We start from the raw sequence: 27,297 nt of genomic DNA on the forward strand, positions 1-27,297 counted from the left end.
ATGACTGTAAAAGAGGTCCTTACATTCAAAAAGGTAAGTTTTCCGTCGACAACGTATCCTAACTCTTATGTCAACTTGTTGAACAAATGATGTGTGTGAAGGAAAAGCATTCATAACGCCTCAAAGTATTTTTTAGCAAAAATTTATGTTCTTAAAAGAGAAAAAAAGATAAAACGACTCGTTTAAAAATTTCGATTTTTTTTTAAGAATACAAAGAAAAGTCGTAATTTTTGTCAATTGCTCCTCTGCAGAGCTGCGATTTTTCTTGAATAAAGAGTTATTTTAAAAAATAGTTACGAAATACATTACACTCAATGGCACGTGATTCGTCAAGAAATTAGATTTGTCTCTGGTCTCTTGGAAAGTATTTTAATAATAATTAATGATTTACTTCGTACAAGACTGCAATATAACATTTTGAACACGTATTCTACCTGTCTCTACACTATTCCAGAGGAATCTTAAGGGTAATATTTTATTTATGCGAGTTTTCCCAGGTAATTACATCCAGCTGTAAGTGAAACATTCCGTGTAAGTATTGTTATTTCGCTTCGACATAGTTTTGCACTTGTGAAAAGTTCCTATTTTCTCACACCACATAAATCTTTAGTTTTGATATGGTAATTAAAGTTATTTTCTCTGGAGTAACAGAGTCGAGGAAATGACTGATCGCTGCAGAAAATAAAGCACTTGATGAACCATAGTTTTGAAACTAATATGGAGGTTTGAGAATCGACAAGTAATCAAATTAAGTGCCTACCAACTCGCTGAAAGATTAGCACAAACAGAAATTGGGGACCCAATCCAATTTTTCATTAGGATAATATTAATACCCGATATTTTCGTCGGCCCCAAGGGGGCATGAGGTACGAAATGTTTCTTGAACGTAAGGGAAATGTTTATCACGAACGCGATGTTGTTACTTTGAATGCATAACGGACTAAGCAATATTCCAAATCTTAAGATCTATTAAGAAAATCTGACATTTTACATAGCTTCGTCAAAATCAAGAAAATTTTCGATTACAAATAAATTGTGACTCAATGGCAAACGATTGTTTATCCAATATAAATTTATTGCATATTAATTTTATTCAACGCTGATGAATGAATTAGCTGTACTGTTCGCTCAAATAATGACCTAATTCCACAGTACTGTTATGGAGATTTTACACTATTTAGATCCTTAAAACCCATCATGGGATGAAGAGAAATTTTTATTTTCTGTAATCTGGTACTATGCTGAAACTCTATTTAATTAACGAGTTCGCGAAAAAACCATAAATTTCATACTAGAAGATAGATTCTTGTGTGTTTAGTTTTTTTATATACAAAGAATTCTCGGGAACAAAGTGGGGAACATTAATTTTATAATTTAACCCTCTCTCTCTCTCTCTCTCTCTCTCTCTCTCTCTCTCTCTCTCTCTCTCTCTCTCTCTCTCTCTGTATATGTGTGTATATATATATACATATATATATATATATATATATATATATATATATATATATATATATATATATATATATATATATATATATATATGTGTGTGTGTGTGTGTGTGTGTGTGTGTGTGTGTGTGTGTGTGTATGTATGTGGTGGGATGTGTGTATGTCCTCAATAAAGCATAAAAAAAGTTTCGCATTTTTTCATTTACACGTTATTTACCAAGGGCAGAAGGAAAAAGAAAAAGTTGTGAATAATGGCCTTGGCAAAGTAGAGAATCGGTACGAGTTGTATATAAAAAGCCACAAGATCCCAAACAGAAGCACAATCTCAACTCAAGCGAGTCTCCGATCACAACATGGTAAGACAAACACTTTCCAACATCTAATTTTACTATTTTGAGATATTGGTAGTTATTGTGTTACATAATACAGTACAAACATAATATTGCGAATTAATTAAAATTGAGAATGGGAATAATTAGAGGTACTTGGGTGACTATTTATTACAAAATTAATAGAACTTATAAAAAAAAAACAATAACAATGATTTCTATGTTAATTTTCTTTACCGCATAAACTGCACAAAATTTTGATTCTTCATCTAAAGTATTTTGTTGTCATTGCAGAAGTTACTGCTGGTTTTCATCGGCGCTGTCCTCTTGGCTGTCTGCCAGGCAGGAAATATAAGAGGTGGATCAGGTGGCGGACATGGAGGATCTGGCGGTGGGACCTTTGGAGGAGGATCCTCTGGAGGATACGGCTCTGGTGGTGGTGGCGGCTTCTCCAGTGGTGGTCGCAAAGGTGGCTCCGTAGGCCACGGTTCCTCTGCAGGTCTTGGAGGAGGATTTGGTGGAGGATCCTCAGGAGGCTATGCCTCTAGTGGTGGTCACGGGGGCCGTTCTGGAGGAGGATTCTCCGGTGGACGTGGAGGTGGATCCTTTGGAGGAAAGGGTTCCTCCTCCGGGGGTGGAGCATATGGAAAATGAGATCATTTTCATCGAGAACATAACAACTGCTTTTAGAGGAAAAGGTTAAAAATTTTACCAGAATATTCATAAACGTAACTTTGGATTAATATTCAGTAATAAATTATGCTTTTAAACTGCATTTTACTGATGAATTTCCTAAATACCTATGTTTCAAAACAAAATTTACCCTCCCTCCCTCCTCCCTCCCTCCTCTCTCTCTCTCTCTCTCTCTCTCTCTCTCTCTCTCTCTCTCTCTCTCTTTATGCTTATATATCTATATCTATATATATATATATATATATATATATATATATATATATATATATATATATATATATATATATATATATATATATATATATATATGTATATATAAATATTATGTGTATATATATATATATATATATATATATATATATATATATATATATATATATATATATATATATATATCCACAAATACTGAGACACAAATACCGTTTATTGTCAATTCACTATATATCGGAATAACTTGTACCCAAAATTATAACTAGTAAGTGCTGCGTCACCGGCCGGATTCGAACCGCTACTTGATTTAGAAACAATAATAGACTGAGTCGTCAGGAGGGGTACAATTTTATATTAATTCTGCTGTGCATATGCCTATTGAATGCCCCGTGAGTGCAAGTTATTCTGGATGTATAATGAACTGGATATCAAACGATATTTGTGACGTAATATTTTTGGATATGAAAAATTCGCCGTGTATAAGTTAAAAAAATTCATGATTTGCCTGTCAAGCTATCAGCAGCTTCCAGGATCAATAAATTCAATAAGAATTTTACTCATAGTTGTGGTAACCTGGCCTCTCCAAATTTTCGTTATGTTTCAGACAGGAGACGAAGATTTCCTGTTTGCGAGTCTTTCATAAGCGCTTATTCGGCTGGAACTGGAATTGTCCCACGAACAATTGCGAGCTGCAATTTCTTTTTTTTTTTTTTTTTTTGAGAACATCAGGAACACCATTCTGTTGATTACAACATCTTCGCACCTTCTAGTGCCAGAGGGCTTTTAAATTTGCAATTGAGCTTCTTGCCATAATTACTGGTGTAAATGCAATTTTGCTTCAGAAAGATTGCTGTAATAAAAAGGGCTATGCTGAACCTACTTAGTTTTTCCTAATATATACTGCTAGTTTTATACACTAATACTTAGCTTTTTATAAGTAGCAGTTGCTTTCAAGGAAAGATTCGTGCGGCAGTAAGTTCGTTCCTAAGCTCGTTGTGTAACACCGTGCCTTCGTTCGATTTGTGCAAGTAATGGTGTTTTCGTTCTTGAGGAGTTACAGTTATAAAAGAATTTAAAAGAAAATTTTTCCTAGAAAATTTTTGACATAATGGAAATTATTAACAGTTTTAGACTTAGGTGTTTTAAAGCTTTTCAAAGGTTGGGGAACTCCTTTCTTTACTTTCCCTTTACCATGGAAAATAATCAGTGTAAATATGCGTTAAAATGAAATAACAGAAAATTTTTTGCGTCAGTTTTCTAGGTGTAATTATTCGTCAAAGAAAAATGCTGTAACTTGTACAAATAGGTCAAACTCTCTACGTAATCCAGTCAACCAGGTTGAATAAAAATTCTCTTGTGAATTAACCCCCATTAAGCTCGAACAGGATTTAGGTAACGGCAGTTTTACGAAAATTCCAAAGTAAATTTCCTTGTATTAAACCATGGTCGTCATGGAAGCAATGAGTCATACTTTACCATAAAAATAATTTCTTTGTTATGTGAGCGGATTTACGGCAAGTGGATATAATTGGTTGCTCTAGATTTACATATGGAATGAAAGATAGTTGGAAGCCCGAATGAAAAACGCCCAACATAAAACACAAAAATTCCTTTTATTTCAACTCGCTCGTACTTACTAAATGAGTTCACGAAGACTTTTGTCTTTTATAAAAGAGGCATAATGTTCACAACAGAACCACATGGTCCTTCATATTTCTCTTTGGTGGTCATCATGTGGGTCAAACAGGCAGAAGACGGTTTTGTCAGATGAACACTATCTTTTCGACAAGAATGTACTTCAATAGCTTTTGAGCAATGATTAAGAAAGGGACAAATTCGTATTCTTAGTATTGAATCTTTACAAAATTCCAGAATATTATGTTGCAAATCTTTTTCAGAATCAAGGGAACCAAAGTTAAAATTTTATCATGAAGGAGAAAGGGAATACACCTATGTTAAGGACACTGATATCAAACTTTTATCAATCCTTCCTCACGATGTTGAACTTCTGTTGTGGTAAGGGAGGTGATATTAAAGACATAACAGCCAAGCAAAAGATGGGATTTAAAAAAAAATATAAAAAAGACCGAGTGTTAAAACATCCTTCAGAGGACAGTAAATTGCTGACATCACGACCCGTAAGTCTTTCATGTTCTCACGGTTCAATCCATCTAATTCAGATTAAGTGACTGTCACATCAGTGGCGTCGCTGGGGTGGGGAGGGGCATGGGGGGCCAGGCTCCCCCATCCAGATGCTTGGCCCCCATTTGTCTCCCGAGTTCAAATTCCCTTTGTAACTAAACTTTAACCCTTGCAGTATTTGATACATTTGCATATAGTAAGAGTTCAAAATTAATTGAAAACTGAGCTCTGTAATTTCAAATACAGGTTTACTAATTATTAATACTATTATTTTCCTTCATTCACATGGATATATACATTCGAGAATAGTATATTTTACTAATTACAGAACTGGTATATTAGTTTTGTGTAATTTTCTTTGGGCCACCCACCAAAAAATTATCTTGGCCCCACTTAGGCACCCCACCGATGGAATGCCGGCTACGCCACTGCGTCACACGGATGTGGTCAAACGTTGTGACATAAAATGACATCGGTGGTCAGAACAGCAGCAAACTTGAACGAAAGTAGAAATTACCATCAAAAGGAATAAGAACAATTTCCTTGTTGTCATTGTATGAGTTCACAGTGCGTCAATTTCTCGTGCGAGATAAATAATAGAAACAGATAATAGAATTCAGATAATGACATCTGACAGCGTTCAAACAAAACAAAATAAAGGTAACACGTGGTGCAAGGATTTGAAAGTTATAATTTAAATGGCAAATATAACAGAAAATTATAGATACAGAATATGTAACTTGGAAATCACACAGACTTATCCGTTGAAACGTTCAGGTTAGAGGTGTATTTCAAGAACTATGGTTTAATTTAGGAAATTTCCTAAATGTATATTTATAAAACTTATATTTATAAAACTCCCTCACGTTCAAAGTAACATTTTTTAAATCCTGGCTAAGGGAATAACATAAAACGATAAAAAACAATTATGCTATTTGCGAAATATAACACTCGTTTCATATACTCGTATATGGCTTAACTTTCAGTATCACTCTAAAACTCAAATTTATAATAAAAAGCTCCTATGAAATAATTTTGAACATTCAATTCATGATCCATTTTCTAAAATTCAGCGGAATCAGCCTTATTTTTAGTATCCTTCAACCCACAGAGATGGAACCCATTCCTTCAAATGATACACTTCCGTGCCGTTTGGAAAAGCCTTCTCCAGACCGACCACTGTGACGGACATTAGAGAAAACTCCTTTAGAGCCATAGCTTCCTGAGGAGACTTCTGCAAAGAAGCTTCCTCCAAATCCTACCCAGTGACCTCAAAATGATCCATGTCCTAAGGACCCATTTCCGTGATGGCCAGTGGAGAGGCTGCCTCCTGAGACGTGCCTACAAATGGAACCCCATGGAAAGGATAAATAATCCATTCATATCCATTCATATCCTCCTCCACATGCCTTGAAAAATAGCTGATGAGGCAACAGAAGTAGAAACCCATATTAATTTCTGGAATAACTAAAGCAAATTAATGACAATATTTATAAATTGTCTTTAGGAACTTTGAAAGAGTCTCCATATGAAAATTCTGAAGGTGGCTTCAGATTTAGTTATCCCCCTGTTCTCTGGAAGTCATTTTGTATGGAGTTGTTAGCTCCTTGAATTTTTTTTTTTATTAACAAGAATGAATGTTTATCTTATATATAAAAGTCAATGATTGTATGTTTGTATGTGACTTTGTATGTGACTTCATATTTGTCCATATGTTTGTGTGCTATAGAAATTCGAACCGCTTGACCGAACAACACAAAATTTGGCCCGTGGCCATCATTTGACCCAGCTTAGATAAATGGGTAGGTTTCAAACCCATATCCCCTTCCTTTCCCCTTCCCCCATCCATCTTCCCCCATACCTTTGTAACTTGTGGTAAATAAACTCTGCAGGTTTATCATACCTTATTTCATATGTAAATAAACTCTAGTGTATATCATGTCTCATTTCATGTACGCGACACCATTGAAATATATAATTGTAAATGCTTTTCTTTCCTGTGATTAATAATTCTGGATAAAATGAAGTCACCTCAGTAACACCTGCATAAAAGAGACAGTCAGCACAGTAATACCTGGATAAAAGGGACAGTCAGCATAGTAATACATGGATAAATGAGACAGCCAACACAGTAATACCTGGATAAATGGGACGGTCACCATAGTAATGTCTGGATAAAAGGGACAGGCAGAACAGTAATGTCTGAATAAATGGGACAATCACCACAGTAATGTCTGGATAAAATGGACAGTCACCACAGTAATACCTGGATAAAAGGGGCAGTCAGCACAGTAATACCTGGATACAAGGGGCAGACAGCATAGTAATACGTGGATAAAAGGGATAGACAGAGCAGTAATGCCTGGATAAATGGGGCAGTCACCACAGTAATACCTGGGGGACAGTACCACAGTGATACCTGGATAAATGGGACAGTCACCATGGTAATAATTGGATAAATGGGACAATCATTACATTAATACCTGGATGAAATAAAGTCAGTAGAGTATTACCTGGACAAATGGGACAGTCAGTACAGTCATACCTGGATAAAATGAACAGTCACCACAGTAATCCCCGAATAAATGGGACAGTCACCACAGTAATATCTGGATAAATGGGACAGTCAGTATAGTCATACCTGGATAAAATGGACAGTTAGTATAGTAATTTCTGGATAACAGGGACAGTCACTACAGTAATACCTGGATAAATGGGACAGTCAGTACAGTAATATATGGATAAAAGGGACAGCCAGCAAATTAATTTCTGGATAAAAGGGACAGTCAGTACAAGGATGTGGAGGAAAATTTTTCCAAGTCCTTCAGAGTTTTCCCGGGCAACGCTGGGTTGGTAAGCTAGTATTAAATAGATTTCAAATTGTAGTGTAAGTCTATATGTTAGTTTCTATCTCATTTTAACAAACTATTATAATCGCAAACATGACAACACCATAAAGTATTATATAGGATAAGAATCTATTTCATCATGGTGTGGTCGGAGGATTTCTTGAGTTCGGATTTTGCTTATCTTTGGGACCTTTTGGTTTTACAGACAACAGGTCTTACGGAATCTCTCCTTTACGAAGGCTATTGATATCCGCGTTTTTTATTTCCCTTGACCTCGGGAAATCTTTTATTGTGTTTTGGAGAAAGAAAAAGTTCGCCGTTAAGCAGCCATTCAATATACCCGATAACCCAGTGTTGACACCTTGTTCAGGTCATGGGAAAACATAATCAATTCGGAAGAGAAAAGACTCTCCATTATTTTGTATGATAAAACTGAGCAAAAAATTATAGCCTGAAAGATAAACGTAAAAACATAACTTTGTATTTTCCATAATATCTTGAGAATCGAAAAAACTTGACTAGAACAGCATTTCTAAACGGCAACGCGGGCTATAGAATTACATCATTAACTGGAAATATATACTCAATTCATCCTTCGTACTTAGCGATTGCTGCATCACTTCATGAAAGGAATTGGATGTTCTTTTATTCCCTGTAAGTTTCAGGTATGTACTTTTGTAGGTGAATGCCATCTCTCCAACGAGAATGCAGATTATATCTTTAAGATATTGAAAACAATACCTGTCTTCATGTCATAGCATTCCCATCTGACATTCAGCAAAAATGTCATTAGTGCTTATGCCTCCTCCTAGAAGACTTTTTCTATAAAAAACCAAGAACTATTAAATAGACAAGGTAACATAGCGTTATGTGCAAGAATTAGGTTTAACAATAGAATTTACTGATTGACACTGAACAGATAACGCAGCCAAAGTTAACATTACGAAAATGGCATTTATCACCAACAGCGTTAGCATAGATCCATACAGATATAACGAAACAAAGAAAAGGAAAGAATATTTTGTAAGTGTCCAAATACAGGTTACATCGAAACGTGCAGCAATAAATTCAAGACCTGGAGAGAATGACCTCATGTGATCATAACTATTATTGTCATCCAGAAAGATAACGGACATGTTATTGAGAGGAAATTACCTATGATTTTCCAATAACTGCTAATATATGTCCTTAGGCCTCGGATTACATAACGGATGATAAGATTGTTAAAATTATTGCAAGAAACCCAAAACTTAACTTCTTTTTGAAAGAGAGAGAGAGAGAGAGAGAGAGAGAGAGAGAGAGAGAGAGAGAGAGAGAGAGAGAGAGAGAGAGGCTTAAGTTTTAACATGGCCACCATAATTCATTTAAAGCCTCTAAGTGTTAGGTCACAAAGAATGTTGTAAAAGAACTGGCAATAATTGTGCCTGCAATTAGGACTTTGCTGAAGTGTTTTGTTTTATTCTCAAAGTTGTGCCTCATCAATTCTTTTATTGGCTGTCTTCCAACAAGTATGAATATTCCTATTATGCTTGCAAGGTAATACCTGAAAATCTCCATATCTTCAGATAGTATAAAACACCTCATGTGTCATTTGTTCGTCAATGCAAGGAGGAAGTGCTGCCTTTTGTTCTGGAGCAAAACAAATAACAATAAAGTTCTCGAGTTGGCAAATATCGGACTATACAAAATGAGCTGGAAAATCCTCGAATTTTGTTCGAAGTCATCCCTCAGACTGTTGCATAACTGAGACAATTCGACAAAGAAAATACCATTACTTGCACAAATCCAACAATGTCATGCTATGACCTAATCAGCCAGGAGAGACAAGGGAGTTCTTAAGCTTAAGTTCTTAAGATTAGGGGACATTTGTATAAAACTAGGGCAATTTAACCCGAATTTAGGAGTATCATCAAGGTTAAGGGTAATTTAGCGCAAATTTAGGAATAATAACAAGGGTAAGGATTGAGTCATGCATTTACATAAAGGTTACGTCCTTTGCGACAGGCAGTGAATTATGTTTGACCAAAGTTACTCTCATAACATTAAATTGTTTTAGGAGAACTGAGTGAAGTCTTTTGATACTTGATAATCTTCATTCACTTTCCTTAAAATCAGACGACGGTAGACAAAGCAAAAGCTTTGCTGAGGAAACACTACACAAGCCACAGCTTCTGGAGGTTCTTGTAAAAGATGATGCTCTTAAAATGAGACGACTTTCAAAGCAGCTTTTTTCTCTCATATAAGTAGAATTGTTTTCTTATGGAATAATGCAAATTGCATATATATTTCCTTATTAATAGCGCCTGTTCACTAAGCTAATCAAATGAAACAGAAAACGTACTTGAGAGAAAAATTGTTATGCCTGCAAAAAAAAAATCCCTTTAAGAGTTTTTAAAGAAATAGATTAACTGGAACACGATATTTCCCAATATCTTTCCTTTAAATAATTCCAGAATATTATATAGCAAATTCTGTTTTTATATTCATAAGGAATTCTCATGTATATTTTAAATGTCAACATTCATACAGGAAGTTATTTATAAGAAAAGTAAGGAGAACTAAAGTCATTTTGGTTGCCATGAGATAAATCTCACTTACAGTAACGAAGAAATGTTCCAAAATTCTAAATAAAAAAAAAAAAACAATAAAAACTCTTGCAGCATGTCAATTCATAGCCGTTGTTATGAGATTTTGATGTGAGTGAAGATGTACTGAAACATGAGTGAATATGTAGTAAAACGAAAACACAAGACATGAGAATAAAAAATGAAAACTTGTCGTATATCGATAAAAAAATATATATAAAACTATGCACGACCTGTTAATTCAGGCCCATCTATCTGACGTCTTAGAGGCTTATTAGACATCATTTAGAATTCTAAACCTGTTTAGATGACGCTGAAACCAGTGCTCAGTTGCACAGCAGTGTCCATTAAAAAAAGTGCCTTGTGGTGAAGTCTTTACTTGTTTCTTTACAATGGCTGACCATAGTTAATTTTCCAAGTTTGTTATTTGAGTTTGCCTGGAAGGTGATACGCCTTTGCTCGACTAATGAGCTTCAACTGCCCAGAGCCTCTGGTTTTCAGACACCATAGACCTTTTCGTAACATCTCTATCCGCGGAATTATCCCCTGGTACAGGAAGGCTAAGCTGAGAGCTTTGTGGCTCTCAGGCCACTGGGTCTTTTGTGGGACCAACACCTAAACAAAAACTCTAACCATTCTTTTTCAACTTTAAATTTTAGCCTGATGGCATTGGTAAAGCTTTGTGATCCATTTCTGGCAGCCTCATGGTGGCCTGAGATAGTAAATTCTAGTGCTGGGCCATATAAACAGTCTGTGCATTAAAGATAAGCCATATTAGATGTATAAACCAATAAATTGACTCCAGGTTGTAAGAAAAAAAAAACAGCTTTGATCATTTACAGTTCTTTTACCATGGACAGCCATCTTGATATAATGGTCATCATATTTGTATTTTTATTGGCTAGCCCTTTTTTCATAAAGAGCGACTTAAAGACCATATTTACACAGAATATTATTCTTGCATCATTAACTGGATGATCCTGACTAAAATCATTTATTTGCTCCGCTCAAATTTAAGACATGTCGTGAACCAGTAGTTTTTAAGGTAGATTCCATCAGTACCCAATTAAAAATGGCTCAGAGTTTGATGACCGTCCCGTGAGAATGATTTTAGGTGTGACACGATTTTTTTCAATGAGGTCAGTGGTCCCAGAAGCAACAAACTGGAACGAATTCCGAGGTTACAACCAAAAGAAAACGGAACGGTTCGTTATCGTCATAACGTGAATTTACTACCAGTGGTTCTCCTTGAGGAATCAGAAATAAATTATATCGTATGGAATTCCAACGCGAAAAAGAAAAAAAAAATGTATTGTAGGATCTGGAAAATTATGCAGGATTTCGTAAAAACGACACCTGTATGAATTTAAAAGGATTATTAGTTAAAACCAAAATTAGTCACCGTGCATTTCAGAAAAGGCCTTGACTGATACAAAAAAAAAAATCACTCGCGCATATGTTATTATTATGATTGCCAAACAGATAATATACAGAAAATAATACAGATCTTAATGTATAATAAAAAATTTACTTTCTTACCTTTAATATAGATCATTATGCAGTTTGAATAGTTTTATGAGTTTTTATGAAAAATTAAAACCGCTTAAGGTAATAGATTTTATTTCATATAGTAACAACATTCAACGTTACTACTACTGTATCGGGGAGGGGAAGGAACCCAACGTTCCGGATAGAAACCATACACTGCATGCATTTAAGCATAAATAATCTGTGACTGCTAAAAAAAAAAGAAAAATCATTACATTTTAAGCGTCTCAGAAAAGGTTGAGTACAGGCCAATGAAATCCGCATAGGTAAACCGAATTAAAGTACTGGCTTTAAGCAACTTAGTTTTTTAAAAATTTCCAAAGGTTTAGTTTCAAGGAGATTTTAAAATTTTATATACAACTCTAATAATTTTTTTTCCCAAGGATTAGTGGATTTTAATAATCTGCGCTGGATAACATATGTTGGAACTTGATATAAACTTCTGCTAATCTTTACGTGCATACATTTCTTCACGTTCATATATCTGATACGTGACCTTTGTTGACTGAAATGTATAAATAAGAACCATTAGCTTCCGTCATCTGGAAGGCGGCCTATAATTATATCTGTATCTTATGTATGTGTGTATGTATGTATACTGTGTATATATATATATATATATATATATATATATATATATATATATATATATATATATATATATATATATGTGTGTGTGTGTGTGTATATACACATATACTTATGTATATATGTATGTATATATATATATATATATATATATATATATATATATATATATATATATATATATATATATATATATATATATATATATATATATATACTCATACATCTATTACAAAGCAACGTGATGAGAAAAAGTGGTAGATTCCAGGACCAATCTGCCAAGTGAAACGAACTGGAGAGTTCAGTATGCAGACCTCTACAGGCCAGCAATTAGGCGGCCTTCAAGACTTTCCACGAGAAGGCCGAAAGAATTAGCGAACCAGACCGATGTAACTGTAGTGAAATTGACCAGTTTTAGGAATAAGGGTGTGGAACCTAGGACAGATCTGTATGTAATGAACATACATACCTATATGCATTCATACATGCATCATAAATATATATATCTATCTATCTATCTATCTATCTATCTATCTATCTATCTATCTATCTATATATATATATATATATATATATATATATATATATATATATATATATATATATATATATATATATATATATATATATTGTAATGGTCTCGTCTTTTAGAGACCAGCAGTTACAAAATAAAAGAAATTGGGCTGGAAACACTGGCAGGAACAGAGACAAACCTCGGAGAAGGGAGCAAAAGAAACCACAAAAGTTACCTTAATCCTAATTTATTATGTATAGTATAATTTACAATATATACAAGTGAGTCAAGGTTTAGCATACATAATTTAAATAAATGTTAACAGCAGCAGTCAAAATCAGTAAACAAGTCTTAAAGACCACACAAATGACTTGATCACAATCAAAATAATGCAAAAAAGCATCTCAAAATTCAGTTACCCGAGCCATACACTACTCGACACCATTCATAATATAATGTAAAATAAAAATCATTACCAGAGCCATACCCTGCTCGACACCCTTAATAACAACAATGTAATTAATATTATTACCAGAGCCATACACTGCTCGACACCATTAATAATAATGTAATAAAAATCATTACCAGAGCCATACCCTGCTCGACACCATTAATAACAACAATGTAATGAAAATTATTACCAGAGCCATGCACTGCTCGACACCATTAATAACAACAATGTAATGAAAATTATTACCAGAGCCATACACTGCTCGACACCATTAATAATAATGTAATAAAAATCATTACCAGAGCCATACGCTGCTCGACACCATCAATAATAACCTAATAGAAATCATTACCAATAAACAAACAGGCAGCATAAACAATCAAATAATAAATAAACGATGATGCAACAATATAAAATCACTCGGGGTAATACCGAGAAACACAATATCACCCTCTGTAGAGATTACATGATAGACCCAGCTGTCAAGAAGGATGAATGCAATCAGACGAACTCCTGTGAAGACACCAAAACAGCCACAAACTGCTCAACTGGAACACAGTCATCAACACTGAGGAATTACAGGAGAAACATCGAAACAGCACGTCTGCTGTTATACAGGAAGATCCACGGAAGGCTATGATTTAGCTAGCCCACCATCTTTCATCTGATGGGGCCAACAGGTAAGAAATACCTGCTGTTCCAACAAAGACATTATGTTGCTAAAGCTGCTGAGAACCTGACTCGCTGCTATGCTAAACCCAATTGACTCTGTCTAAAACAAGGCGACAGACGTCAACTCACCAGACCAAAAACAAACACAGGAGGACAGATAAAACAAGGGAACAATCGAAATAAGATTGCTCCATTAAAACCACTGAAAACCTAATAATATATATATATATATATAAAGAATATTTCCTCCTATATATATATATATATATATATATATATAAAGAATATTTCCTCCTATACTTTTTTTTGCACTAAATTTAAAGTAAAAGGACTAAGTAATTAAATAAAGCAAATTTAGTATCATTCACTGAAAAATTCTCCCCTAAAACCTCTCCCCCACCTGCCTTTTTGGGGGGGGGAACCCCTTTAAATCCTTTTCTAGTCCAATGTGCTGTCTAAATCTCTTAATTCCAGGTACGGCCTCCCACCTAGAGCTAATCTTGCCCAAGGCAGGCCAGCTGGCCAGCTGGCCAGCGGACAGCGTGCGTTCCGCCATCTTGAATTGGAAACCATGTGACCCGCAGTTCCTACGTGGGCGGAGTGATCACACCGACATCTAGAAGGAAAAGCTGTAACTTTGCCGCTATAAAAGAGTCCTGGCCTTAACGCCCTCACTCAGAATTGCAGGCACAGACACGGAGAACAAGGCTCCGTCCCTTGCCCCATTTACCTACCTATGTAGGACATGTGGAGGGCAGTATCCAAAGTTTCTTTTGATGTGAATTAATTCGCTCCTTTGCTGGCCCTCATAAGAAGAAACTTCAGCTCCCAGAGAAAAGGTACAGATTTAAGGTTTTTCGTCAGCCACGTCTGCTTTTTTCCTCCCACTGTGTTCCTTTTCTTTTCATAGTGCGATATAACTACAGTGAGACCTGTATTGCTTATATTTTGTGCTGTTTAATTTGCAAAGCATTTACAAGAAGAGTAACATAATCATTTGATGTCCGAGTCACGGAAATCAAGATCAGTTTGGCATCTTCCATGCGATTCCTCGATTCCTTCATTTCAGTGCTAGAGCATGTTAACGAGCCATAGGTGTTTTGATTACAGATTAGGAGTTTTTCACTGTGGACTTGCGTATCATCTGTGTGCTTAGCGGTCCTCCTTACTTCATTTTCAACCACTTTGAAGTAAGCAACCCATTCGGATTCCCTCCTGGAATTTCCCGCCATTTGCTTCGCCTCATTTCTGCAGAATTACACTACCATACTTCTGATGTGTTTCTTTCGTAAATATAATGAAGTAAGTTAAACCCCAGAGTTTATCTAATCTCTTCCCCCTTGAAGTAGTCCAGATTTTTGTGGTGATTAAGGTAAGTTGTGCATCATCCTAGTATACCCCATTGATTTAGCAAAACCCCAGCTTTAAACAATTACAATAATATATATATATATATATATATATATATATATATATATATATATATAAATAAATAAATATATATATATATATATATATATATATATATATATATATATGTGTGTGTGTATATATGTATATATATATATATATATATATATATTTATTTATTTATTTATATATATATATATATATATATATATATATATATATATATATATATATATATATATATATAATAAAATCATTAAGTTGAGGAATCATTAAGGTGAATGAAAGTAAATGTTTTGTGAGGGAAAAAATGGAATTACATGCAGCCATACAAAAGGATGCACAAGGGCTGTCAAGAAGAAAATAAAAGTGCAAAAGCACAAAATAATGCAAGTATAGGAGAAAGCTGTAAAAAACGTTGAGGGAAAATATAAGTCATTCCTCCAGGAACATCAGTGAAGAGAGATATTTTAACGATTAAATGGATATCTGATCAAAACATGCAAATGGAGAGATGCTATGTGAAGCAATTGGAGTGAATGGTCAATAGTGACTATTTCGAAAAAAACTTTGATTTAGGTGAACAGAAGAGACGCTGAGCTAACTGACCCAAAAGTGGAAAAATTTACAGTAACTTTGAAAATACTTATGGAAGTTTCTCCTGCGAGAGTATTGAGGACAATTAAGAGTGCGTATTAGATAGACACCAGGTGTAGATGGAATTACACGTGAGAAGCTGCGGAAAGTGGTGATGACGTAATTGAGCACAGGTCAGTGTTCGCAAGGTGTTTCTGGATGAAAGAAAGGCATTGAAAGGGTTTATGACAGGATTATTTATTCCACTGTATAAAAATATAGGTAATAGAGGCCAGTGCTAGAATTGTAGGAGCACAACGTCAGTCAGCGCAAAAGAAAAGTATATGATCCTATTTTATGGAGTACGACAGACGAGCGGAAGATCTTCAGGCGAAAAACAGTATGGATTTAGACCAGAAAGAAGGTGTGTTGATTAAGTCTTTATTACGAAACAGGTACGTGAGAAGTTTACAAGTGCTGTAGGTAGGATAAACGAATCTATAAAAAGCTCATGACATAACTGATATACAATGTGTACCTGAAACAAAATATAACTGTCATTCTCATATTGTAGTTTGAAATTGCTGTGAATAAGGTAATCTAAGGTTATTTTTGAAAACTGATATTTATGTATCTACAAAATATTTAATGTAGAAATTAGTTTCTTTGTAAAAGTTAAGTGAAATTATTGTTAATATATTCAATTATATTATATATATATATATATATATATATATATATATATATCAGATATATATATATATATATATATATATATATATATATATATATATATATATATATATATATATATATATATATATATATATATATATATATATATATATATATATATATATATATATATACATACACACATACATATATATATATATATATATATATATATATATATATATATATATATATATATATATATATATGATTTTCACTGAGACTTTAATATTATCACTTGGTAACACGACCATAAAAAATTTTGGAATATACAATCTGACCTACGTTTGCAGAAGTACCTGAACATATTAACACTAATTTTTGCCGGACTAGTACCTGAACGTAAATGCATATATATATTTATATAGACTAGTTCATATATATAATATTTTGTAATATATATATATATATATATATATATATATATATATATATATATATATATATATATATATATATATATATATATATATATATATATATATATACATAATATATTAATATAAAGGTTAAAAAAAAAAGAGTTGGGATATATATATATATATATATATATATATATATATATATATATATATATATATATATATATATATATATATATATATATATATATATGTATATGTATATATATACACACACATAAATACTCATTGGCTTACTGAGAAAGAGGAAAGAAGTATCTTCCTTCCCTAATATAGGTGCCTAACGGATACTTTGCGAAACCCATACCCTTTATTTTCACAATTACCTGTACGCATTTGGTAAGACAGTAAATCATTAAAAACCACCGAGGTCATAGTCATCATGCTGTTACCAAATAATATCCGAGAACACAATATATAACATAAAAAAGTTGCTCGATTTTAGAAAAGACTAAATTATATTTCTATCCTTGAAATTAGAAACAAAGAATGATTTCCAGTGTTGCTCTACACTTTATGAGTATGCACCATCGCCAAAGGTAAAATGAAGAGTCTAAACATTCATTTTTAACTGTAACTTGTAAGATGTTCGCCTTCCTTAACCAGGAAAGCTCGTTAGAGAGGTCACTGGCTCAAGAACCTTACAATCACAAAGTACGAAAATATTTTTGCTCTTCTTCCTCCGTTGCAACGAGCTATATTGACTCAGTATTTTTCCCCTGTATATTTGTCCTTTCTTCTTCTTCTTCTTCTTCTTCTTCTTCTTCTTCTTCTTCTTCTTCTTCTTCTTCTTCTTCTTCTTCTGCCAAGATCCTTACAATGGTACCAATTCCCCTCTACTCCTAAAGGAGAAAAATAGTGACTGACTTCCTCAGAATGGAGTGGGGATATAAGGAGAAATTAGGAAAGGTTATAAAGAAATCGAAATACAGTAAGAGACAGGATAATAAGGCATGTGAGCTTGAGGCTTGAGACATTATTATTATTATTATTATTATTATTATTATTATTATTATTATTATTATTATTATTATTATTATTATTAGAAATAATTAATTAGGATAAAATCTCTATTTTCTCCTCTCGCCGCCCTTCAGCTATTAGAAAAAATATAAATGGAAATGAAAATAAGAAGCCTTGAAATCTGCTTCATAAAGATTTTTGTACAAAAATCAAGTTAGAATATTTGTGAGGTTGAAAAAACTAACGTTTGATCATTAACTTCCTGCCTGAAGGCATGTTTTGAAAAAATATGAAAGAGAAGTCAGATCGGATTATACCACTGACAATGGCAAAAGCCTAAGTAAATCGAATGATGATTCTTGAAGGAAGAGAGTATGCAAAGATCTAATATAATTTGCCGTACTTGATTGTGGTTATGACTAAAAGAACTATTAAACATATACCTATGGCATAAAAATAGTTTTATATGCGAGTGTCTAAATATCGGTATCATAAACTAGGTCATCCCCAACAGAGCAAATGATAAATGGGAATAACCAGCTTCCCATATGTGGGTATAAGAAATAAAGAGACCATCTTTGAACAAAAGTTCATTAAATAACAAAACTACCTTTAACAGCATAATACAAACCCCTTCGTTTTTTTGTCACAAATCCCAGTGACTAATATGCACTGCAGTTCCCTTGGGAAGACAGTGGTAAACAGGAGCTGCTCTTCCATGATTTTGACATAAAAAAAAAAAATCCATAGAAAAACCGAATTGTAGATAAAGTACTTGACCTCAAACACTAATGAGAGTACGGATTCGCCTATTCCCTCTCCCCACCTGTTAGGTGTGAATATTTTATTTCAAGTAGTCTAAATATTCGTTTGCGCTGCCCCCCTTAGCTTATATATATAGTAAATTTATACCAATATGTATCAGTCCGCAGACAGAATCGATGTCTTCGATATAAAGAGGAAAAAGGTCAGGATTTACATCCAGTGTTCCATTTTCTCCTGCGGTACAAGTGAATACATAAATCACGTGTCAGTTTGATTACAGTCATATTATATGCATATAAATATATATGTGTGTGTATGTATGTATGTTGTACTTTAGTATATGTACACACACACACACACTCTCACTCACTCACATGCACTAATATATATATATATATATATATATATATATATATATATATATATATATATATATATATATATATATACATATATACAAATATATATATATATATATATATATATATATATATACACACATACATACGTACACATGCAGTCGACAGTCGTTAAAACTATTATTACGATTACTAGGATCATTACTGTAACCGTTTTAGTTAATGATATTGTCACTGTTTATTGACTTCTGAACCTTGACACACATGTCTTGCCACAGCGCCAGAGGCTGCCTATTCCGCGTCATTAGTATGTCTGGCTTTGTGCCGACCACATCCCTTACCCGAGGGCTCTTTTGCTAAGGATACTTCAGTACGTCTGTCGCTTTTTTTTTTTTATGCGAGACAAATGAATGTTAAAATGTTACCATTTTCTCAGGGCGCGAACGTGAATGCGTATTTGCAAGTGCATGCGTGCGTGCGTGTGTGTGTGTGAGTGTGTGTTTGTGTGTGTGTGCATATATATGTATATATATATATATATATATATATATATATATATATATATATATATATATATATATATATATATATATATATATATATATATATATTATAATGTCAATTTTATTTTATTTAATATGCACTGCGTCTTTTTATAACGATATTTTTAGTAATTCTAAATAATAGTCAGTATTTACCAAGAAATTATGGTTACAATGACTGGAATTAATTATGGCAGCCTACACTGTTCACACAACCATTTTTTCAAAACTTTGCATCGACAGAAAGTAAATGTTTTGTTTCGCGGATCCCAAGTTACCTACCCGTGCCAGTTTGATGAAATCCAGATGCCAAAGCATTTACCGTTTCAGTCTGTCATTCGATACAACGATCGATTGTTTTCACTGCCATTCGTACTGGTCACGTCAGAAGAACTGTGCGATGCGGCATCCCCTCAGGGGACGTGGAATTGCAGTGACTTGGTGAATCCACCGCCTATTATGAGCGACTGAGTAACTGTTATCTTAACCGCAGGACGCTGATGCTCTGGGGGATCGTTTGAGTCAATTATAGCTAACCATTTCCGCGTCCCCGTTAGTTTTCCCTCTTATTACGCTTTTCATGGTCACGAAATAGTCCCTCACGCAAATGTGACAAAGAAGCTAACGATATTGTCCTTCCGGAATGTGGGACTTGTATATATAAGGTCTGGGAGTTGCTCATAAGGCCTTAGTTGGATATCGCGGGTCCGTCTGAGCTCACAATGGTAAGTTAGTTTATGTTCTTTGAGAGGTGGAATATTTCCGTGTTCATTACAGGCACGAACGCATTTGGCAGTAATTATATACTATGCTGAAATGTGTTATTCTACGCAACTATGCTCCTTTCTTTTCTATCCGTGGATTATTGCTGTTTAATAGCACATGAATACAAGTATAGTCTTATATATTTAAAATTCCAGCCTTAATGCTATAAAATTTAATGGAAATCAATACAATGAAAAAATTACTTTAAGCAATGTTTAGTTTGTCTTTAATTACGAAATATATAGATGACAACAAACCCTAAATGAAGTTATCTGAACAAAACTGGCTTTTCTCCACTATAACTGGAAGTTGCATATCCAAAACATGACCTGGCATATTAAGATCCTGTTTTTTTCTACCATTACAGGAACTTCTACCACCAACACTTGACCCCCTGACAGTGTGTCAGGCAGACGGAGGAGGATAAAGTTTCAACGACGAGTGATTATGAAACGGCCACGGTATCCTCGGAAGTAGTTATTTCGGAGGTAGTTCCCTTTGAGATTGATCCTCCGGAGGCTATGGCTTACGAGGAAGTAGCTCAAGCAGCTGTCACAACGACGCTGGAGGTCATTCCCTTTGAAGTGGCTCTTCTGGAGGAGATGGCGTTGGGCTCGGATCTTTTAGTGCCTGTCGTGGAAGTGTGAATCGCCCTAACATCCCGGTGGATAGTTCCTACAAGATATTATCCTTCGAAGTTTCTCCGATGGTGGATCCTTTGGAGTAGTCGAGGACCGACTTGTAAGGTTTTACTTCTAATGAAAATAGAAGGTTTTAATGATCTTTTTTAGTAATAATTGTGTATCTTACTGCTTTTATTTTTATACAAGCAAATGCTGTACATAATGCATTTTAAAAATTTCTGCTGGTCAGATTGCTGATGGATTTCAAATAATAAATGAATTTACTGGAAAAATTACAATTTTGTTTAATTAACCTTCGTTTGTATCATGCATGTCAGTTTTTTTTTTTAATGAAACTCTTTATTAACATTATTTTTACACGATTTTTTGCTAAATAGATGATGCTCTTGCGTCCAAAGTTCCTAAATTACTTCCCCAATACCAACATTCCAAAGAAAATATCTCATACATATGAAGAGCTTCTCAAGATAATTAGGATACAATTATCTAGAAAAATAAGGCAACAGTATCTGTAAATACAATGGAATTTTTTTTAAACTGCTGAACAAATGAAATTCTTGAGCAAATTTGAATACTTTCAAATACTATCAGTTTAAGCACAATTAGAATAAGTTAAGGATGGTGTTCTTCTAGATGCTCAGTCAGAGATTAATTATTCCAGTAAATGGCAAATTTGCATTTACATTAATGCAGAAAGAAGCTACCGATCATTTTTTCGCGCATTCTCATCTGAGCAACTATTGATAAAAATCAAGAAAAGAACAGGAGTACAAAAAGACAGTACGTAAATTGTTCCTGCTTTGTAATGGCAATGCAAGCCAAACGGATAAAACTTGTAGCTGAATATGAATTACAAGGCTATAATCATCACCTTGAGGGAATGCAGGGAATTATCTGAATCACAAAGGAAATTTGTTAAGGTCTGTTCATGAGTCGAACGTTTCATTGCGACAAAGACGAAGGCTGAGGATTATTGGGTTGCATGTTCATAATGAAATGTTATTTATGATCGAGGTTCTCTTCAGAAAAATTTAAAAAGTTATAGCTCACAGTGTTCGAGTTCCAAATACATAGCGAGTGCTGAAGGAGACAGAAGAAAACTTGTCTAGCCTAGAATGAAACGTGTAGGTCCTCATCACTGAAGAGGAATGTGGTCAGTCCTATAAAAATCGTCCGTGTAAGGAAATTTTCTTGAAAGATGATAATGGAACATGAAAGGAGCATTTGCTGTGGATTATGAGATGGTTTGGATTACAAAATACTGATAGTAGTAATTACAGTATTAACCATCATGACCACAAAAATCCATGGTATGAAGGAAAGAATTTATGTGCATACATATATATATATATATATATATATATATATATATATATATATATATATATATATATATATATATATATATATATATATATATATATATATATATATATATATATATATTCTTTGTGTGTAAAATAGTTTCTTTATGAATTTTCAACAAAATATCACTTCTAGGAAAAGCTTTGTTATAACTGATTATCTATTCAAGAATAAAAAAAAAAGTATAGTATGAGACCCTGAAGAGGTTTGTTAATACAAATTTTCGAAGCTGTGACGAGCCTTTTCAACAAACGACACCTCAAAATACTGTTGCATCAGGAACCTGAAACTGTACGGCAAGAGCACAAGATTCATCCGTACTCATTTCTTCATCTACTGAAAATGAAAACGATAATAATATCTATTTTTTTAGTTTCAACATGATTTGAACGTTTAAAAGATTTCAAGCTAACTATACAAGATTATACGTTTTATTTCCTCAATGTATTTGTTGGTCGACGGAACAAAAACCTTCAGGAAAAGAGTATTGTATAATTTGTTGAATTCACTCTCGACATGTAAATGTTAAGCCATTATGCCAATTAGTCTCTTAACAAAGATTACTTGAACACAATCTGGATTGATGTTACGTAACAACTTAAGTCACTGTTTACGCGTCTGTGTTAGAAAAGTTAGAAAACATATAACGATATATAATTTGGCTGTAAAAATGATACCTAAAACGTTATGAAAATGCTACATTACCCTATAGTGAAGCAGCGAACAACTGCTACAAAATTTTTCCAAGACGAGTTCTCTGTATGACCAATGTATGACGATACGTTCTAAAAATCAAACATTCATCTGTTGCATGCAGTAATTTGTTCTTTTGAAGGCTTTCGAATGACGTCAGAACAATATAGTACAGCAATGACGTTGGCTGTTAACGTCCTTAAATGTGACTCACTAGAATGAATGGCCTTGATGAATGGCGATTCACAGACACAATACGCACTAGAATTTGGATGTCTACTCAAAGAGGTGCACTCAAATTCAACCAGCAGTTAAATGGAAAGCTCTGAAAGGAATCAATTTAGGCACTTTAACTGGACAGACGTGTTAGTTTTTTCTGTCAACCACTGGGGCCACTGCAGTGGCACTGGTAGCACCTTGGGACTTTCGTTCAATAAGACGGGATAGTTTAGATTCCAGATTCCTTAATTTAATTGGTCAGGTTCATCGGCACCTGACGAAGAAGACTGTACATCTTCGAAAGCTTGTACTTTGTAAATTAAAGAATCTGGAATCTAAAGCATCCCATCTTATTAACTTAATATTCATAATACACACAAACACACACACACACACACACACACACACACACATATATATATATATATATATATATATATATATATATATATATATATATATATATATATATATATATATATATATATATATATATATATATATATAACCAAGGCCAGGACCTAATCCCAGTCCGTATCATCCGGATCTGTGATCAAGTTCGGGTCAAGTCCTTCACGGTTAAGTCCAACCTCAAGACTCAAAATCTGAAATATGTATCTAAGCTGGCACTGCTGTATTAGGACTTATCGTTACAGCAATGGTTCTCAAAAGAGTAAATGTTATTGATACAGAAAGGGAGAACAGGAGAGAGAGACTGACTGACTAACAAACTCCAATGAACTTGGGTCGCACAAATGATCCTTGACGCATGGAGAGACAGTGAGAGAGTAAGAGAGGTTACTATAACGATTTGCGACGGAAGCGAAGGTCAAATAGATTCACATAATAGAGCAACAGCCTTAAAACGATAATCTGGATAGGCAAACTATTATTTTAGCTTGCATGATTGCTCTACACCTAATACTAAGGTTTTTTCTAACCGTATACTTTCTATGTGATTTAAGCAATAGTGCAGCGCTGTCGTAATTCATAAAATTCAAAGACGAGAGGAAAAGCAAATTTTCAAATATAATAAAATTCCTTATATCCAGATGTAAACAGCAATCATCTCTGTCCATTACTGTAAGATGTTGTTTTTAGTACGTTAAGTAAAATGATATAAATTTTAAGTCCATGACAAAACTTCATATTGTGTTGTTCTTGATACAGCTGAACAAGTACCATACACACTAAAGAGAAAGGTAATGAAATAAACTAATAATACTCGGGCTTCCCGCGTAGATTGTTACGGAATCTGGCTACACTGATTCTTGGCAAAACCACCATCCTCATAATAAGTGTCATAAAAGTACTACTGTACATGCTTTCACATTTGTGCAACTATGACGGTTGTATCCTGACAGATACACTTAGTTCACATTTCTTATCATTTAGCTATCCTGAAATTACTTATGCGCACAGTGGAGTGGCCTCGAGATAGCCCCCTTGCAAAATTACCAAGGCAAGAACACAAGAGACCGAATCCAAGGCCGAGGACAAGGCCTAGGTCGGGTAGACCAAGGTCTAGAGAGTACATGAGTAGACCTCCAACACACACACACATACATATATATATATATATATATATATATATATATATATATATATATATATATATATATATATATATATATATATATATATATATATATATATATATATATATATATATATATATATATATATATATATATATATATATTACACTTGTGCAACTGCCTTGAGGAATCGTCTGTGAGGCATTGTACTGCAATCAAAACAAACTTAACGGTCCAGCAAACGTCAAATGTCAAGTTCAAGGTCAAAGAGATACTTAGAAATCATTCGTCTTACGGAATATTTAACCATGGCCACAGCCACAACCTTTGGACCTTATTAAATAGACAGGATGAATAATTAAATAATTCACAAATGAAATTAATGACCAGAGCTGGGTGAAGGTCGTACTGTAAAATCAATTCAAATAAGATTTTAACCTCGGCCTTAACATTGGAGGCAACTGACGTAAATAATTCATATTCAGCATGCGTGGTCCCCATATAAAATTAATGTGTAGAGTGAGGTCAAATCGAAAACAAGAAAGAATTTACCATTGGTTCTAAATTCATAAGTCCACAGGAAAATTACTTTGCTTCGTCTAATTTTTGGGTTAGGTGTTATAACAGCTTGCAACCGAAAAGTGGTTTTAATGTACGATAGTCTCTAGCTGGTATGCACAAATAGTAAACTCATTCACGTTATCGACTTCAGCTCTCTCTCTCTCTCTCTCTCTCTCTCTCTCTCTCTCTCTCTCTCTCTCTCTCTCTCTCTCTCTCTCTCTCAACGCAACTTCGACTTGAAGAAAAGGTTGACGATTCCAATATTATCATTTATTCTCTCTCCATTCTTGAAATGTTCTAATTGATTTGGCTCTCATCGGCAATTATCTCTCTCTCTCTCTCTCTCTCTCTCTCTCTCTCTCTCTCTCTCTCTCTCTCTCTCTCTCTCTCTCTCTCTCTCTCAAAGCAACTTCGACGTGAAGAAAAGGTTGACGATACCAGTATTATCATTTGTTCTCTCTCCAATCTTGAAATGTTCTCATGTTTTGGCTCTCATTGGCAATTATCTCTCTCTCTCTCTCTCTCTCTCTCTCTCTCTCTCTCTCTCTCTCTCTCTCTCTCTCTCTCTCTCAACGCATCTTCGTCTTGAAGAAATTGTTGACGATTCCAGTATTATCATTTATCCTCTCCACATTCTTGAAATGTTCTCATTGTTTTGGCTCTCATTGGCAATTATCTCTCTGCAATATTATCATTTATTCTCTCCACATTCTTGAAATGTTCTAATTGTTTTGGCTGTCATTGGCAATTATCTCTCTCTCTCTCTCTCTCTCTCTCTCTCTCTCTCTCTCTCTCTCTCTCTCTCTCTCTCTCCCCAATGCCTTTATTGAAGGCAGCATGTACTGAGGGAGAACTTGTAAATTAATATATGTTCCTAATGTAAAAGAGATAGTCTCTTCCATGAAGCCTAACTAAATTCCGCTCACTAATAGTTATTTCCGTCCACTACCAAAGTTGTCTTATTTCTGGTCGTTGGCCATAATGCACAGCAAAGAATATAAGGCCAGTGCCTAAGCTTCCATGATATGACTGTACTATGATGGTCACCTGCTCCTTCGTGCAAAGAAGATTTATTTACCAATTCTTTAAGAAATTGCGAATTCCTCAACCTGGCTATAATTTATTGGTCAGACCACTAAATCTCTTTGAAAAAATCATCAAAATCGTATAAAGCACAAATTTAAATGAATGAATAAATCAAAAAGTGATAAAGATATTCATATGATTAACAAATAACAACACAGTGGGACAGACAAAGTGAGGGGAGAAAGACAGACGAAACAAGGAGAGGGAGACAAACAGGAACACAGAAAGCTGGAGAGAGGTAGGGAGAGAGAGAAATTAGAGCAACTAGCGTGGTGTGATGGGATGAAAAATGTCAGCAATGATAATAGAGAACAGGTAAAAAAAAAATGGGAATGAGGGGTATATACTCCAATAAATTACAAGCGTAATTACTGAAAGCAAAACGAAAATGTTTCTCATGAAACACAATTTCCAGACCTGTCCTACCTGCCAAAGTTTTTTTAAGCTCTGTTGGTGGGGGGGGGGGGGGCAACTACCTTCCTTTTGAACTCACCTATGCCTATCCCAACAATTTTGATCTGTGCTAATCCCCCTCCTCCCCTACCTTTTTCAGCCTTCTTTACAAGGTTGCTTTGGTCTTCTTCAGTCTTTTGTGATCTTGTTAATTCAGGATCCGAATAGTATC

At 34.2% G+C, this 27,297-nt stretch overlaps 1 protein-coding gene across 1 annotated transcript; it reads left to right on the top strand.

The window, feature by feature from the left end:
- Positions 1 to 2,431, top strand: LOC136837622 (uncharacterized). The gene is made up of 2 exons (XM_067102498.1): positions 1 to 33; positions 2,072 to 2,431. The coding sequence occupies exons 1-2, from the start codon at positions 1 to 3 to the stop codon at positions 2,429 to 2,431; spliced, it is 393 nt and encodes a 130-aa protein (XP_066958599.1).
- The last annotated feature ends 24,866 nt before the right edge of the window (positions 2,432 to 27,297 follow it).

This window comes from Macrobrachium rosenbergii, chromosome 59 (genome assembly GCF_040412425.1).
Source record: "Macrobrachium rosenbergii isolate ZJJX-2024 chromosome 59, ASM4041242v1, whole genome shotgun sequence".
Taxonomy (NCBI): Eukaryota; Metazoa; Arthropoda; class Malacostraca; order Decapoda; family Palaemonidae; genus Macrobrachium; species Macrobrachium rosenbergii.